Below are 17518 nucleotides of genomic sequence, written 5' to 3' on the forward strand. Positions count from 1 at the left end.
CTCAAGTGATCTGCCTGCCTCGGCCTCGCAAACTGCTGGGATTACACATGTGAGCCAGTGCGCCCGGCCAGTCAAGTTTGCTCCTATTCCTAGTTTATTGGGTCTTCTTATCATAAAAGGGTTTTGAATTTTATCAAATGTTTTTTTCTGCAGCAATTGAGATGATCACGTGGGTTTTCTTCATTCTGTTAATGTGGTGTATTACATTGAATTCCGTCTATTGAGTCACCCTTGCATTCCTGGGATAAATCCCACTGGGTTATGATGCATAATCCTTTTAAAATGCTGCTTTTCTGGCAGGCAGCACTTTGAAAGGGATTGTGTTTGCTCATACTTTGTTGAGACTTTTTGCATCTATATTCATAAAGGATACTCATCTGGAATCTTCATTTCGTGATGTCATTACTGTTGAGTTTTGAAAGTTATTCATATTTTTTGTATACAAGCCATTTGCTGGATATGTGATTTGCTATTTTCTTTTTTAAATTTTTTGTGTCTATTTTAATTAATTATTTATTATTATTATTTTGAGACGGAGTCTCACTCTGTTGCCCAGGCTGGAGTGCAGTTGTGCAATCTTGGCACTCTGCAACCTCTGCTTCTCGCGTTCAAGCGATTCTCCTGCCCTAGCCTCCTGGGCAGCTGGGATTACAGGCACACGCCATCACGCCCAGCTAATTTTTGTATTTTTAGTAGAGATGGTGTTTCACCATGTTGGTCAGGCTGGTCTCGAACTCCTGACCTCTTGATCTGCCTGCCTCCGCCTCCCAAAGTGCTGGGATTCTGGGCGTCAGCCACCGCGCCTGGCCTATACTATATACTTCTGTTGTTTATCTGAAAATGAAATGTAACCAGTTGTGATCATATCTCACTGCAATCAGGGCTCACTGCAGCCTCAATCTCCTGGGCTTAAGTGATCCTCTGGCCTCAGCCTCCTGTACAGCTGAGACCACGGATCCATGGTGCCACACCCAGCTAATTTTCTTGTTTTTTCATAGAGATGGGGTCTCGCCATGTTGCCTCAGCTGGTCTCAAACTCCCGGGATCAAATGATCCTCCCACCTCAGCCTCTCAAATTTCTGTGATTACAGGCATGAGCCACATGCCTAGCCTAACCCATTTTTAATAAGGACCTCAATTCATGCCTAACACATGAAAAACATCAACTCAAATATGCTGTCAGGAGAATGAGAAGACACAGGCTGGGAAATGATATTTGCAAATCACAATGTCTGATATATTTTCTTCCGTTTTAGTGTGCAGCCGCACGTTGTCGATTTTAGGGTCATTTTCTTGATGGCTACTAACGTTTCACCACTTCCTGTGTGTGCCTGTTAGCCATCAGGGTGCCGTCTTTTGGAATGTGCCTGTTAAAAATCTTTGCTTTTGTTAAAAATTGGGTTGTCTATGCTGGGTGCAGTGGCTCCTGTAATCCCAGCACTTTGGGAGGCTGAGGTGGGTAGATACTTGAGGCCAGGAGTTTGAGACCAGCCTGGCCAACATGGCGAAAACCCATCTCTAATAAAAATGCAAAAAAAGTTAGCTGGGTGTTATTGTGTGCCTGTAGTCCCATCTACTCAGGAGGCTGAGGCAGGAGAATCACCTGAACCTCACTGAGGCAGAGAACCTCACTGCACTCCAGCCTGTGTGACAGAGCAAGACTCTGTCTCAAAAAAAAAAAAAAAAGTGCAGAAGCTCACGCCTGTAATCCCAGAACTTTGGGAAGCCAAGGCAGGTGGATCTCCTGAGGTCAGGAGTTTGGGACCAGCCTCACCAACATGGCAAAACCTCGTCACTACTAAGAACACAAAATAATTAGCCAGGTGTGGTGGTGGTTCACGCCTGTAATCCAGCTACTTGGGAGGCTGAGGCAGGAGAATCTCTTGAACTCGGGAAGTGGAGGCTGTAGTGGGCCGAGATTGTGCCACTGCACTCCAGCCTGGACAACAAGAGCGAAACACGGTCTAAAAAAAAAAAAAATTGGGTTCTCCGTCGTTTGTCATTGTTTCAGAAGCGATCTTTGTATACTGGATCTGCACGCTGTACCAGAGATGTGTGCTGCAAACATCCTTTCCCGCCTAGCTTTGTTTTCACTGTCTTGATGGTGGCAGACGTCTTGGGGGCCAGCTTGGCTGGCTGCACCAGAGCCAGATGCCTGCCCACACTTGCCCGGTGCAGCCCCTTCCCCTACAGACCCCAAGACCCTGCCTGTGACTCTCCAGTGCCTGCTCCTTCTCAGAGTCCTCACTTCTCCCGTCAGCGCGCCCCGTCAGTGCCTCCATCTGGCCTACGTCCTCCATACTTTCGAGGTCAGGATCCTCAATTCCTGGCACCGCCGCTCCTCCAGGCCTCCCAGAAACAAAGACAAGGAGGTTGGGACGTGCATCGCCCGGGGTCCTACACAGTGATGCCGCCTCTGGTGCCTCCAACCCCCTTTAGTGACAGGACTGCAGAAAACACCGCTCAGGTCACGTGTCACCCCGATTTTATGAAGTCCACAAACTTCTCTCTGCTGCGCTTTGCAAGCACTTTCTCTTCTGGACGTTTGGAACCCGCCAGGGCCGGTCCTCTCCTTCCAGCTGCCTCCTCGCGGACTGAACCTACGGTCGGTGGGGCCGGGACCCCTGCCCAGGGTCCCAGAGGCGCCTACCTGGCTCGGGGTCACTGCCGGAGGAGCCGCGGCCGAGTGTGGTGGTCGCGGGGCGAGGACCAGAGGCTGCTGCGGGCGGGGTGTGCGCCAGGCGTCGGCGGCTGGGTCGGGCGTGGAGGCTGCGCGCGAGGCCAGAGCGAGTCCGCGGGGGAGGCGGAGCTTGGGTCTTCCCGCGTCTGGCGAGACCGGCCCGGGAAGGACGTTTTCCCAGAAGCCAGGTGAACTGGGCGGGGTGCGCGGGACGGCGCTGGCTCGAAGCCCGCGCGTTTAGGGGCCGGGTCTGGCCGCCCCTCCATCCCTGTGGGGTTATCAGGGTGCAGACCCGCGCGTCCCCGCCCACCCCGCGTGACAACCACCTCGCTTAATTCCCGTCTCTTTGGGCCGTCGCATTCGTCCACGTGCCCGTCTTTCCCTGCGCAAAATTCCAGGATGAGCAAATACTGGGCGCGGGCGCACGGTGGAGCGCCGCAGGGAACCCCCACTTCCCCCCGCGCCCCCACGAGCCGGGTCGGGGGCGGGACCGGGGCCTGGCGGGGCGTGCCCGAGGGGAGGGACTCCCGGGCTGGGTGCCCGGCGCTGTCCGCGGCGCTCACGCCCGCCGGGGCGCGTGGGGCCGGCACGCCATGGGGAACCGCAGCGCCGCGGACGCGGGCGGGCTGCTGGCGGGGCGCGGGCCGGGAGCGGGGCTGGCGGGGCCAGGTGCGGCGGCGCTGGTGGGAGGCGTGCTGCTCATCGGCGCGGTGCTCGCGGGGAACTCGCTTGTGTGCGTGAGCGTGGCCACCGAGCGCGCCCTGCAGACGCCCACCAACTCCTTCATCGTGAGCCTGGCGGCCGCCGACCTCCTCCTCGCGCTCCTCGTGCTGCCGCTGTTCGTCTACTCTGAGGTGAGCCGCGTCCGCGCCCGCTCCCTGGTTCCCGGTCCCTGTCCCCGAGGAGGACCCGGCGCGACCCGGCCCCTTTCTGCTCCGGAGCTTCCAGCCCGGGCGGCGGCAGCTGCGCTCCGCCTGTTCCCACCACCGCCCCCTCGCGCCCTCCCACCCGCTGCGCTCTCCGTCCCCGGACCCTCGTTCCACTCCTCCCTTCCCCCTCTGTCTTGGCGTCTGCTACCCAGGAGATGCCCCTGTCCTTCGATCCAGCGACCCCAGAAACAGACGACTTTGTCAAGCCCAGCCCCCTCCATAGCTGGATTTCACCCCCAGGGAAACCAGCTGGACAGGCAGGCTCAGCCCCCTGGATGCCCTGGGACACACACACACACACCGCACACACACTACACACACTGCACACACTGCGCACACACACTGCACTCGGCCACAGCCACGCACACCCAGTGCAGACACTTGCACAACTCCAGAAGGAGGCTCAGCTTGCAGGGTAGCAGGGGAGGCCTGGACTGGACAGAATCCAGGGGAGGGGAGGGTGTGTGGGAGCCAGGACCCTGCTGAGAACCCTGGGGGGTGAGAGGGAATTAGGGGATGGAGCCCACACCCCACACCAGGTCTGGCCCTGGAGAGGGTCGGCCTTGGTGCCAGCCCCTCTGCTGCCAGAGAAAAGCAGCTTAGGGCTGAGCTGGGGACGTGGTGTCCTGGACTATGGGAGAGGGGGGCTGGGGTTTCCCCTTGGTGGCCACGGTGAGTCCTGCCGGCTGGGGCAGGGACCAGCAGCCTCAGACACGCGTGACCTGTGCTCCTTTCGAGCCACAGACGTCACAGTGACGACGCTTAAGCTCCTAATCTTCCCAAATCGGCGGGAAGGGATTAGGGGGACTGCCTGCTCCTTTGCCCTTGGAGAGTAACTCCGTGTGGCGTCCCACGCTGGGCATTGGGCAAGGTTGTCACATTTTTTAAACTAATTTATCTTTAAGACAATCGTCATGTGGATACTGCCATCACCCTTGTTACAGATGAGGAAACAGAAATGAAGTAACCACCCGAGCCTCCTACACTGAGCTTCACCAGACAGTCTGGCTTGTGCTCTGAGGGACAGAGCAGCCAGCTTCACGTTGCAGGCCCAGCAGGGACCCTGCCTACCCCAGGCTGGGCAGAGGGCTCTCCTTGAGCCCCATGACATCAGGCCCCGCCCCCAGGGTCTTCCCCAGGCCTTTCTCATGTTTGTAACAAAAGGGAGACCATGTCCAGGAGAGTGACTCACGCCTGTAGTCCCAGCACTTTGGGAGGCCAAGGCAGGAGGATCACTCGAGCCCAGGAGTTTGAGACCAGCCTGGGAAACATACTAGACCCGGTCTCTACAAAAAATTAAACATTAGGCAGGGCGCGGCGGCTCAATCCCAGCACTTTGGGAGGCAGAGGCGGGTGGATCAAGAGGTCAGGAGTTCGAGACCAGCCTGGCTAACATGGTGAAACCCCGCCTCTACTAAAAGTACAAAAATTAGTTGGGGGGGGGTGGTGCACACCTGTAGTCCCAGCTACTCTGGATACTGAGGTGGGAGGATCACTTGATCCCAGAGTTCCAGGCTACAGTGAGTCATTGCACTCCAGCCTGGGTGACAGAATGAGACCCCGACTGGGGAAAAAGAAAAAAAAAGGGTGACGTGAGTTGGGGAGGTGGTGGTTCTCTGCCCCCTCCTCTAGCCTCTGGCTTACAGCTGGGCCGTCTTCTCGATATTCAGCCCTGGAACTATCCATAAGAGCGAGGGTCACAAGGGCCCGGCGGTGGCTGTGAGGGTCCCTGGCCGCGCAGCGGCGGGAAACCTCAGGTCTCGTGTGCTGCGCCCTCGGTGTCCCGTGCAGGTCCAGGGCGGCGCGTGGCTCCTGAGCCCCCGCCTGTGCGACGCTCTCATGGCCATGGACGTCATGCTGTGCACCGCTTCCATCTTCAACCTGTGCGCCATCAGCGTGGACAGGTGCGCCGCCCTCCCCGCCCGCGCCCCCGCACCCCTCCCGCCGCCGCCGCCGCCCTCACCGCGGCCTTCGCGCCGTCCCGCGCCCCCTCGGCGCTCCCCGCAGGTTCGTGGCCGTGGCCGTGCCACTGCGCTACAACCGCCAGGGCGGGAGCCGCCGGCAGCTGCTGCTCATCGGCGCCACGTGGCTGCTGTCCGCGGCGGTGGCGGCGCCAGTGCTGTGTGGCCTCAACGACGTGCGCGGCCGCGACCCCGCCGTGTGTCGCCTGGAGGACCGCGACTACGTGGTCTACTCGTCCGTGTGCTCCTTCTTCCTGCCCTGCCCGCTCATGCTGCTGCTCTACTGGGCCACGTTCCGCGGCCTGAGGCGCTGGGAGGTGACCCGTCGCGCCAAGCTGCACTGCCGCGCGCCCCGCCGGCCCAGCGGCCCCGGCCCGCCTTACCCGGCGCCCGGCCTCCCCGAGGACTCCTGCGGCCCCGACTGCGCGCCCCCCGCCCCCGGCCTCCATCAAGGCCCCTGCGGCCCCGACTGCGCGCCCCCAGTCTCCGGCCTCCCCGAGGACCCCTGCGGCCCCGACTGCGCGCCCCCAGCCTCCGGCATCCCCCAGGGCCCCTGCAGCCCCGACTGCGCGCCCCCTGTCCCTGGCCTCCCCGAGGACCCCTGCGACCCCGACTGCGCGCCCCCCAGCTCCGGCCTCCATCAGGGCCCCTGCGGCCCCGTCTGTACGCCCTACGACCCCGTCCAGGCCACCGCGCTCCCACCCCAGACCCCGCCGCAGACCCGCAGGAGGAGGCGTGCCAAGATCACCGGCCGGGAGCGCAAGGCCATGAGGGTCCTGCCGGTGGTGGTCGGTGGGTTCCCTTTTTGGGGGACGGGGGGGAAGGAGGGGAGGAGTACGCGGCGCAGAGGGCGGGGCGGGGCGCTGACGCGGCTCTCGGCGCCCCCAGGGGCCTTCCTGCTGTGCTGGACGCCCTTCTTCGTGGTGCACATCACGCAGGCGCTGTGTCCCGCCTGCTCCGTGCCCCCACGGCTGGTCAGCGCCGTCACCTGGCTGGGCTACGTCAACAGCGCCCTCAACCCCGTCATCTACACCGTCTTCAATGCCGAGTTCCGCAACGTCTTCCGCAAGGCCCTGCGTGCGTGCTGCTGAGCCGGGCACCGCCCCGCGGGCTGGGCGCCACGCCCCAGGGACCAAGGAGATGGGAGGGCGGTTTTGTACGTTAATTAAACAAATTCCTTCCCAAACTCAGCTGTGAAGGTTCCTGGGGGTTGAGGGGAACAGGGGAGGAGGGGCTTCTGCCCGCCAAGGAGGCCCACAGAGCAGACCCCCCACCCTCAGGCCCACTCAGTTTGCAGCGCCCTGGCCCAGCCTCCCGTCTATGCAGGGGACAGGCGGGAGGGGAGAGGAACTAGCGTCCAGGAAGGCACGGTGTGTCCTGGGCAGCCCAGTCCCAATGGGAAGACATCAGCCACTAGGCCCTGCCCAGACCAACTCCCGTCTCAGCGGACCAGGCACAGGGGGCTCCAGACTGTTCCACAGAACCCGGCAGGGGTGCTCAACCCGTCATTTCAGAAGCTGCCTTGAGGCCGGGTCACAGCTTCCTGCCAGTCCCTGGGCCTGTGGTGCTGGGTGGGGCCCCACCAAGGAGCTTCCCTGGAGGGGGCTCCATGCTCAGTCACCCTGGTGCCCAGCCAACCGCTGCCCAGCGTCCATCTATGTGGCGGGGCCAAGGAGTGGGAGCAGGGAGGAGTCAGCGGGGCGAGGTTGGGCACAGTGGGGCCGGGGTTGGGCAGAGCGGGGAGGGAATGGGCAGAGTGGGGCCGGGATGGGCAGAGCACAGCCAGGGGTGGGCAGAGCCAGCCAAGCTTCCTGTCTGCATTGGGCTGCCTGGCTCCCTCAACCATAGCGCAGCCCCCGACCCTGGGAGAGGAGGGGAGGCTCCCAGGGACCTCCATGAAGGAACAGCCCACCCTGGACTGGATCCAGCTCTCCCAGGCCCAGGCTGTGGGAGAAAAGGGGGGCCCTCCGCCTCCCAGTCCTGCTGGTTGGACCTTTCCTGTGCTGGGGATGCAGCGTCTGAGCCAGGGTGCTGAACTCCCATGGGAACATTGAGAGCCTCCAGGCTGCGCAGTCTACAGCACAACGCACAACCTCAGCTTGTCAGTGCAGGCTGCATGAGGTGGTCACTCCTGTAATCCCAGCTACTCGGGAGGCTGAGGCGGAAGGATCCCTTGAGGCTGGGAGGTTGAAGCTGCAGTGAGCTGAGACTGCACCACTGCACTCCAGCCTGGGTGACAGAGCGAGATCCTGTCTCAAAAAAGAAAAGAAATATTGGGTGGAGAGAGGGCCATGTCCAATTACTGCTGAGGTGCGGCTGCCCCATCCCGTCTGGTGACCACGCACTCCTGTCATGGCCTCTGCTGCCTCCTCCAGGAACCTCCCCTGACTACCAACTTCCCAGGGCTAGCACGTCCCAGGTCACCCCCGGAGCAGACTGAATCACAAGGGATTCTGGTCTGACACCCATGAGTAAAGGAGGGGCGCCCTCCAGCTTTGCCCCAGGACCCAAGCCCCCAAATGTGCCTCACTGACAGCGCTGGAGGCCATGGGAGGTGTGAAGTGCACCTGAGGGTCCTGGGGGTGCCGACACCCTGGGGCAGGGCGACCTCTGATCTCAGCCTCCCGGACTTGAAAAGGAGCTGTGGAAACCTGGGATTCCGACAGATGTGTGGTGCTCTGCCTTCCATTCTACGGAAAATCGGGGAAGAGTAAGTTGCCCCCACAATTCCAGGGAATACCCCCTTTCCATTCCTGCAGGGGCTGGTTGGCTGCAGGAGGCCAGGGGCTTCCCTGCCGGCGGGGGTCACTGTGCCAAGGGCTCCCACGGTGCCTCCCCAGCGGGCGGGCGCTCAGGCTCCTTCTCGTGGGTGTGCTCTGCACAGCAGCGATGCTGGTGTTTTCGGCTTTGGGGGATTCTTCGTAAGGGGTGCAGGTCCTCACTTCCCTGCCACCTTTATGTTGGCTAAAACCCAAGGGAGCAGGCCCAGCTCTGCCGCCCGCCTGCCTGGACAGGGCCAAGTTCACGGCGAGGCCTCAGAGGTGCCTCCCGAGGCAGCCATGGCGGACCCTGCGGGGTTGGATGAAAACCCACTCAATGTAGTGTCTCAGAGGAAGGGCCAGGTGGGGTGAGGGGAGGCAGGAGGGGCGGTATCTGGGGCGCATCCCGCAGTAGGCGAGAGCCCTTTCCAGCCTCCACTGCTCCCTGGCAGCGCTGATGGCGCAGCACCAAGTGCCCCCAGCAGGAAGCTGAAGTATCAGCAGGGGCGTGGCCTGGCTGGGCGGAGACTTTACTAAGTAAACAGGCGGGGCGCGGTGGCTCACGCCTGTAATCCCAGCACTATGGGAGGCGGAGGCGGGTGGATCACCTGAGGGCGGGAGTTAGAGACCATCCTGCCCAACATGGCGGAAATCCCGTCTCTACTAAAAATACAAAAATTAGCTGAGTGTGGTGGCGCGTCTGTAATCCCAGCTACTTGGGAGGCTGAGGCGGGAGAATCACTTGAACCTGGGAGTTGGAGGTTACAGTGAGCTGAGATTGCACCACTGCACTCCAGCCTGGGTGACAGAGTGAGACTCAGTCTCAAAAAAAAAAAAAAAAAAAAAAAAAAAAGGAAAAAAATCAATAAACCAAGTGGTCCGGAGACACCCACAGACTCAAAAGACGGGGCCTCTGTGGAACCCACAGCCAGCGAGCCTCTCCCCGAGCACAGCGCCTTCCAGGGGGGCTCATGCCCAGCTGGGGCAGAAAGCGCTTCAGAAGAGAGCATCAGAACCGCTGGCGCAGGTGCCTCCTGGCGCTGCCGGCCCACCCTGGTGCCCGCTGAGCTGTTGCTGGAGCTGCACTTTCTTGCCCCAGGGCAGCCTCAGCTGTGGAGCCTTATGAGTGCAGAGAACACAGGCTGTGAGGGAAGAAGCTTCCAGAACAAGAGAAATGCTGCTCCAGCAGCACTCTGGGTAGGCAGGGCAGGTGGGTCCCATGTCCAGGCCCAGCCCAGCACCCAAACATGCAGGATGCACCCGCTGGTGCCCCCCACAGGTTTCAGCCCCTTCTCTCTCCTCCGCCTGGTACCAGGGCCATGAGAAACAAGGAGACCAGGAGGACATGAGGCTGTGCACGTGGAGGCCTGACGGAGGCCACCGAGCCGTCCACGTGATGAGGCTGTGCGCGTGGAGGCCTGACGGAGGCCACCGAGCCGTCCACGTGATGAGGCTGTGCGCGTGGAGGCCTGACCGAGGCCACTGAGCCATCCACGTGATGAGGCTGTGCGCGTGGAGGCCTGACGGAGGCCACCGAGCCGTCTATGTGATGAGGCTGTGCGCGTGGAGGCCTGACGGAGGCCACCGAGCCGTCCACGTGATGAGGCTGTGCGTGTGGAGGCCTGACCGAGGCCACTGAGGTGTCCACATGTGCTGAACAGGCTGCGCTGGGTCCTTGGGCTCACTCAGGCAGCCTGGGCACAGGAGGGCACTATGTGCCCCAAAGCCTGGTGTGATGCTCCCAGCAGCTGTGAGGTTCTTGTGGAACAGAAGGAATGAAGACTCTCCTGGACTACACGTGCCAGCCACTGGACACCACGCTTTAGCTGGTCACACTTTCCCATGCACTGGAGGTGTGGTGGACTCGGGCTTCCCACCTGCATGGGCAGGAGGAAGGGAACCCCTCCCAGAGGGCTGGCACTGAAACTGGCCGTCTGCGTGGGGAAGGGAGGCCTTATTTACACTTTATTGACAGACACACACGTATGTACATGTGTCGCAGCACGAGCCCCGTGGGCAACACTGGACGCTCATGATCCTGGGGCTAAAAGTCTCTCCTTGAGCGGGCAGGGGCCCAGGCGGGAGGAGTCTGCTCCCCAGGGCACCATTACTTAAAGTTTGTTAATAACTTGTCCAGCAAGTTTCTCCACCTTCCCACACCCCTCTTCTCAACATCCCCCCAGAGTCCTTGGGGGGCCTTTGACCTGCAAAAACCTCGCAGGAGTGTAAGGGGATCCAGCTCACAGGGCAGCTGGGGGAGCCTCACACGGTCACCTTCTCCATCACGCTTTCAGCCACGTGGACTTCGTCTGCTTGCACCGTGACAGCTGCTGACTGGCCACACATGTGCTGGTGATCTTTCCAGTCCTGGAAGGGAGGACACACCCACGTCAGCAAGGTCCCCTTGAAGCGGGACCTGGGCAGGGTCCCCAAGGTGGACCCCAGGCCCCCCACCCTAGAAGCTGCAGCCATGTGTGAGCTCACACGGGGGTGCTGAGAGGACACCCTCCACAGCCCCCGCACACCTGTGTTCGTGGCCTCTGCTCCAGTCCGGCCCCCCTACACTCTCTTGGTTTGAGGAATTGGATCAAGAGGCCGGGCGCGGTGCCTCACGTAATCCCAGCACTTTGGGAGGCCGAGGTGTGCGGAGCACCTGAGGTCAGGAGTTTAGACCAGCCTGGCTGACATGGTGAAACCCCATCTCTACTAAAAATACAAAAATTAGCCGGGCATGGTGGCAGGCACCTGTAATCCCAGCTACTCGGGAGGCTGAGGCAGGAGAACTCTTTGAACCCGGGAAGCAGAGATTGTAGTGAGCCGAGAGATAGTGCCGCTGTACTCCAGCTGGGGCGACAGAGCGAGACTCCACATCAAAAAAAAAAAAAAAAAAGGCAAACAAGAAACCAGGGTATGACTCTGCAAATCGGTTGTTTTGTGTTGGGGATATAACAAAAAATATCACACATGCAGAAAAACATTTGCATATGTAAATATGACACATGCAAATTTCAATCCAGTTCTGGTTTTGTGTTGTGTTTTGAGACGGAGTTGCCCTCTTCTTGCCTAGGCTGGAGGGCAATGGTGCGATATCCGCCCACTGCAACCTCCACCTCTGGGGTTCAAGTGATTCTCCTGCCTCAGCCTCCTGAGTAGCTGGGATTACAGGTGCCCGCTACAGTGCCTGGCTAATTTTTGTATTTTTAGTAGAGATGGGGTTTCACCATGTTGGCCAGGCTGGTCTCGAACTCCTGACCTCAGGTGATCCGCACGCCTTGGCAGGATGACAGGCGTGAGGCACCACGCCCGGCTCCAGTTGTTTTTAAGGGCGAAGATGAAAAAGCAAACGAACCAGCCCGTGGCTGCAGAGGGGCTTGTGGTTGTGGCTCTGCAGAAAGAAAGTAGGGGATGGTGCTTGACAGAAGGCAGCAAACGCACCTGCGGCCGCTCCTGCGAGGTCAGCACGGAACCAGGCCCCCATGCCTGCTACATGGAGTGCCTCGAGCGCCTCGGCACAGAGCAGAGCTCAAGAGGAAGCGCCAGGTGCTGACACGTAGGCGGCCCCGTCAGATGGAGGCAGCCCTGTGCACGGGGCACAATAGGGGTGATCTAACACGCAGAACAGAAATACACACATCCAAATGGTGACGGGTATACCCTGGATGGCAGGATGCCCGATGATTATAATGAAAAGGCAAAATTAGGCCAGGTGCGGTGGCTCACGCCTAGAATCCTAGCACGATGGGAGGTCAAGGTGGGTGGATCACCTGAGGCCAGGAGTTCAAGACCAGTCTGCCCAACATGGCAAAACCCCATCTCTACTAAAAATACAAAACTAGCTGGATGTGGTGGTGTGCACCTGTAGTCCCAGCTACACAGGAGGCTGAGGCAGGAGAATTGCTTGAACCAGGGAGGTGGAGGTTACAATGAGCTGAGATACTGCTACTGCACTGCAGCCCAGGCGACTGAGTGAAATCCCATTAAAAAAAAAAAAATGACATGGACATAGACCATAAGTCTACACAGCACGACAGCAACAGCAGCAAACTGCAGCGGCTGGTGTAGACCACTACCCGCCCACCCTGCCTCCAATCGGGGCGGCCAGGAGCGGTTCTGGCTCGTGCCTAGACTGTGTGTGGCGAGGGGACTGCACCCTTCATGGGAGCTGCCACCACTGAGAGGATGTGGGCCCCGGACGAGGCCCCCAGGAGTTCTCGATGCTTCCCCCTCTGGTCTTCAGGTTGAGCCACTCCCCGGGGCCTGTGCAGGAGGGAGAGAGGTCGTACGTCTGTTGACTCAGCTATAGAAGCTTCCATCGAGTTCTTCACCAAGGCTGACTTTTAAAATCAGAACTACTAGTTCTTTTAAAAGCAAACTTTTCCATGTTAAACATCACTGTGATTCTTCCTACAGTATAATGTTAAAATATTTTGGAAAAAAATCATTATCTGAAAAGCCAGAATTAGAAATTAGTGTTTTAGTTTTTGAAAAATAGAAAAAAATAGTTAAATTCACAAGAAGCTAATAGTAAAAGTGCCCGAAACAAATGAATGACAAAACGCAACATCACAGACTTTAAAAGTGACGTCTTTGGGAGGCTGCGGTGGAGAGGACCCAGCTCGAGCAACATAGCAAGACCCTGTCTTTATAAAAAAAATGTTTTAAAATTAGCTGGGTGTGGGTGGCTCATGCCTGTGGTCTAAGCTACTCGGGAGACTGAGGCAGGAGGATCACTTGAGCCAGGAGGTCAAGGCTGCAGTGAGCCGTGATGCCACCAGTGGACTCCTGCCTGGGTGACAGTGCAAAACCCTGTCTACAAAAAAACCTACAATAAATAATGAAATAAAAACAGTGACTAAAAATCCAGTTGAGAAACAATCCGAACCTGATTTACGGTGATCCGGGCCCCACAGATGAAAATCATGACGTGGGGCTTGCTTTCAAACACTCTGGCCTCACCCCAAAGACAGCGAGAGCCCTGCCCATCTCACCCTCCCCAACACCAGTCCTCTCAAAGCAAATGGAAGAACATGCGCCAGGCTCAGTGGCTCACAGCTGTAATCTCAGCAGTCTGGGAGACTGGGGCAGGTGGATCCCTTGAGCCCAGGAGTGCAAGACCATCCTGGCTAACATGGCGAAACCTCGTCTCTACTAAAAATACAAAAATTAGCTGGCACGGTAGTGCATGCCTGTAATCCCAGCTGCTAGGGAGGATGAGGCAGGAGGATCCCCTGAACCCAGGAGGTGGGGGCTGCAGTGAGCTGAGATGGGGCTGCAGTGAGCTGAGATGGCGCCACTGCACTCCAGCCTGGGCAACAGAGTAAGACTCCATCTCAAAAAATAAAATAAAAATAAATACATAAATAAATAAACAAGACTATTCTTTACAAAACTATTCTATAAGAGAATGAGAGGCTGGGCAGCCAGGCACGGTGGCTCACGCCTGTAATCCCAGCACTTTGGGAGGCTGAGGCGGGTGGATCATGAGGTCAGGAGTTTGAGACCATTCTGGCCAATACGGTGAAACCCCATCTCTACCAAAAATACAAAAATTAGCCGGGTATGGTGGTGCGCGCCTGTAGTCCCAGCTACTTGGGAGGCTGAGGCAGAAGAATCTCTTGAACCCAGGAAGTAGAAGTTGCAGTGAGCCTAGATCGTGCCATTGCACTCCAGGCTGGGTGACAGAGCAAGACTCAGTTTCAAAACAAAGAGAATGAGAGGCTAGGAATGGTGGCTCATGCCTGTAATCCCAGCACTTAAGGAGGCCAAGGCAGGTGGATCATCTGAAGTCAGGAGTTCAAGACCAACCTGGTCAACGTGGTGAAACCCCATCTCTACTAAAAATAGCAAAAAAAAAAAAAAAAAAAAAAAATTAGGCATGGTGGTGGGCACCTGTAATACCAGCTACTTGGGAAGTTGAGGCAGGAGAATCATTTTAGCTCAGGAGGCGGAGGTTGCAGTGAGCTGAGATCATGCCACTGCATTCCAGCTTGGGCAACAGAGCCAGACCCTGTCTCAAAAAAAAAAAAAAAATTACAGTGACTACAGCCCGGCACAGTGGCTCACGCCCGTAATCCCAGCACTTTCAGAGGCCGAGGCGGGCGGATCAGTTGAGGTTAGGAGTTTGAGACCAGCCTGGCCAACATGGTGAAACTCCACCTCTACTAAAAATACAAAAATTAGCCAGGTGTGGTGGCAGCCCCCTGTAATCACAGGTATTTGGGAGACTGAGGCACAAGAATCACTTGAACTCAGGAGGCAAGAGGTTACAGTGAGCTGAGATCGCACCACTGTACTCCAACCTGGACAACAGAGCAAAACTCCATCTCAAAAAAAAAAAAAAAAAAAAGAGCGACTAAATGCCCCCAATCACTCTGATTACGGTAGGAAAAGTAATCCAGGCCTGAACTTCCATTTCTTGCCTACAAAAATTCTCTTTAATTTCTGTGGAGTAGATGACTGAATAACAGAAACAGGAACTGTGGACAGTCTTTCTCACGTGGCTCTGCAATGGGTGTGGAGGCTAGGGAGCAATGACTAGCAGCCCTCAGAGTATCCAGCAGCCGCCTGCAGCCCTCAGGGTACCCAGCCGCCGCCTGCAGCCCTCAGAGTATCCAGCAGCCGCCTGCAGCCCTCAGGGTACCCAGCCACCACCTGCAGCCCTCAGGGTACCCAGCCACCGCCTGCAGCCCTCAGGGTACCCAGCCACCACGGATGGGGCCTCACATGAGAGCACTACCCAGCCATGACATATGCCAGCCTCCTGCCGGGTCTTCCCAGAGCCAGAAAGGAGCCCCAGACTCTAGGATGCAGGGAGGGAGGAGGGGAGTTAAGCATGGTCCGAGGCAGCAGGAGCACAAGGGGAGGGAGAGCCACCCAGAGGTCTACCCTGCAAGGGAGGAGGTAGGGCATGAACTCGGTGCAGGTGAGACCTACCTTGCGCTGGCAGAAGGTGGAGCAGTAGTTGACCTTGTGGCAGCCAGTGCACTCGCTCATGGCCTCCCGGCCACAGTTAACACAGGACTGCTGCAAGAAGGACACACGAGGCTGGTCAGTGACGTGGCCATGGAGGGCCCAAGATGCCGGGGACAGAGGCAGGTGCAGGCCGGCGGCTCAAGGTCTCCCCACCAGACTAGGACTGCACCCCACCCGCTGCTCAGAACGTTCTTGTCACCTCCAGAATCAGCTCTTTCTGGCCTCAGTGCAGTTTGCCCCTTACATTCATTCATCGGAAAATCAGCATGGCCCGGGCGTGGTGGCTCACTCCTGTAATCCCAGCACTGTGGGAGGCTGAGATGGGCAGATCACCTGAGGTCAGGAGCTGGAGACCAGCCTGGACAACATCTCGAAACCCTATCTCTACTAAAATTAGGAAAATTAGCCGGGCATGGTAGTGTGCGCCTGGAATCCCAGCTACTCAAGAGGCTGAGGCAGAAGAATCGCTTACACCTGGAAGGCAGAGGTTTCAGTGAGCCAAGATCACACCACTGCACTCCAGCCTGGGTGACAGAGGGAGACTCTGTCTCAAAACAAAAGGAAAATCATCATGGAAATATTTCTCCAAACTCCAAGGAGCTTCACTCCAGCCCGGCCAGCACAGAAAAATCAAACTCAGGAGTCCACCACTACCAACACTCCTGAGCAAGGCTGGGGGCGTCAGCCTGGGCGTACCGTGGCAGCCATGTGTCCCAAACTGCCACTGCGGCGCCACAGCCGACACCCCACCCCCGTCCCCACACCCAGTCGGTTTCTGTGGTTGATTGAAAAGATGACAGCAGCATTTGCGTACTTTCTCCTTAAATTATGTTATTGGAGTTTTTGTTTGTTTGTTTGTTTGTTTTTTGCGACGAGGTTTTGCTCTATCACTAGGCTGGAGTGCAATGGCGCGATCCTGGCTCACTACAACTTCCATTTTCTGGTTTCAAGTAAGTCTCCTGCCTCAGCCTCCCAAGTAGCTGGGACTACAGGCATGCACCACCACACCCGGCTAATTTTTTGTATTTTTAGTAGAGACGGGGTTTCACCATGTCGGCCAGGATGGTCTTGATCTCTTGACCTTGTGATCCACCTGCCTCGGCCTCCAAAGTGCTGGGATTACAGGCGTGAGCCACCATGCCCAGCCTGTGCCTCTACTTTAAATGACAAAATATTTTTCTTTTTTTGAGACGGAGTCTCGCTCTGTCACCAGGCTGGAGTTGAGTGGTGCAACCTCAGCTCACCACAACCTGACTCCCTGGTTCAAGCAATTCTCCTGCCTCAGCCTCCTGAGTAGCTGAGATTCCAGGCTCGCGCCACCACGCCCAGCTATGGAAAGCCCGTCCTGGAGCAGTCACGGACCTGCCTCCTGGGCGCCTCTTTGGCTACAGCCAGGACTTTCAACCACTTGGGCCTTTTGCAGTAGTATGCCCTTTGCAAAACCTTTTTTTTTTTTAACTAAAAAAATAATTTTTTAGCAAGGAGCACGTGGGTCTGAATTAGAGCAGCATGAACTCATATTCTCTTCACACACAGATACAGAAACGGGGCAGAGATGTCCACAGACACAGGTGACGCCCTTGTTCCTGCTCTGCAGCTGAGCGCCTCCAAGCGACACATCCCAGCAGCACCAGGCCCACCCCGCACCCAGGGCTCACTTTCTAAGACTCTCCAGTAAAAGGACCCGGGGTTCCGTGGAGAAGGGGCTGATTCCGGGCCGGGGCAGGGAACACAGGAGGAGCCTGGAGTGCCCTGACTTGCCCCAAATGAAAAGGAAGCCACGACTTGCCCCAAATGAAAAGCCTGTTGACGGGGGCGCATCAGGGGACACAGCAGCGGACCGCAGGAGCTCCCCAGGGCCGAGGACGGACAGTGTGGTTCACAAAACAAAGTAGGGTTGTGTTCTAGCTCAGAATTTAAAACATATATAAAGTAAGTCCATCCTGATACAAACAAATGATCAAATGAACAGAAATCCCCGCTATTCTGGATTCTCCGCTGTCTAGGAGGACCCCCAGCCATGAACGTGCTCCCTGACTACGTGTGGAAGAGGAGAAGCAGCCCCTGGTGGGAAGGTCAGAGCCATCTGCAACGTCACTTGGTTGTCAGGGACGCCCACAGTGTGGTGAGACAGGTGCCCCCCCACCCCACGAAACCTGCCATCCGCCCCCACGAGAAAGCACCGGACAAGCCTTTATCGAGGCACCTGGACAAACT

The 17518-nt window shown here is 57.7% G+C and overlaps 2 protein-coding genes across 4 annotated transcripts in view; one reads left to right on the forward strand and one right to left on the reverse strand.

Moving 5' to 3' along the window:
• Positions 1-3273: 3273 nt before the first annotated feature.
• DRD4 (dopamine receptor D4) lies at positions 3274-6665 on the forward strand. The gene is made up of 4 exons (XM_021677037.2): positions 3274-3534; positions 5401-5513; positions 5617-6362; positions 6459-6665. The coding sequence occupies exons 1-4, from the start codon at positions 3274-3276 to the stop codon at positions 6659-6661; spliced, it is 1323 nt and encodes a 440-aa protein (XP_021532712.2). The 3' UTR covers positions 6662-6665.
• Positions 6666-10272: 3607 nt separating this feature from the next.
• The window catches only part of DEAF1 (DEAF1 transcription factor), a 69297-nt gene continuing 62051 nt past the window's right edge, over positions 10273-17518 (reverse strand). For all 3 annotated transcript variants that reach the window (XM_064370300.1, XM_064370302.1, XM_064370301.1), the window contains 2 exons: positions 15263-15352; positions 10273-10696 (listed from right to left, as the gene is read on the reverse strand). In XM_064370300.1, the coding sequence (XP_064226370.1) occupies positions 10592-10696; positions 15263-15352 (195 nt within the window). In that variant the 3' untranslated portion in view covers positions 10273-10591. The remainder of the gene's footprint in view (positions 10697-15262; positions 15353-17518) is intronic.

Source organism: Aotus nancymaae, unplaced genomic scaffold, assembly GCF_030222135.1.
Source record: "Aotus nancymaae isolate 86718 unplaced genomic scaffold, 86718_ANA_hifiasm-v0.15.2.pri h1tg000106l, whole genome shotgun sequence".
Lineage (NCBI taxonomy): Eukaryota > Metazoa > Chordata > Mammalia > Primates > Aotidae > Aotus > Aotus nancymaae.

Bases quoted from the DNA above. Each gene is read 5' to 3' on its own strand.
- DRD4 (XM_021677037.2), top strand. From the start codon at position 3,274: ATGGGGAACCGCAGCGCCGCGGACGCGGGCGGGCTGCTGGCGGGGCGC. The intron at 3,535-5,400 runs GTGAGCCGCGTC...TGTCCCGTGCAG, and splicing joins CGCTGTTCGTCTACTCTGAG to GTCCAGGGCGGCGCGTGGCT. The intron at 5,514-5,616 runs GTGCGCCGCCCT...CGCTCCCCGCAG, and splicing joins TGCGCCATCAGCGTGGACAG to GTTCGTGGCCGTGGCCGTGC.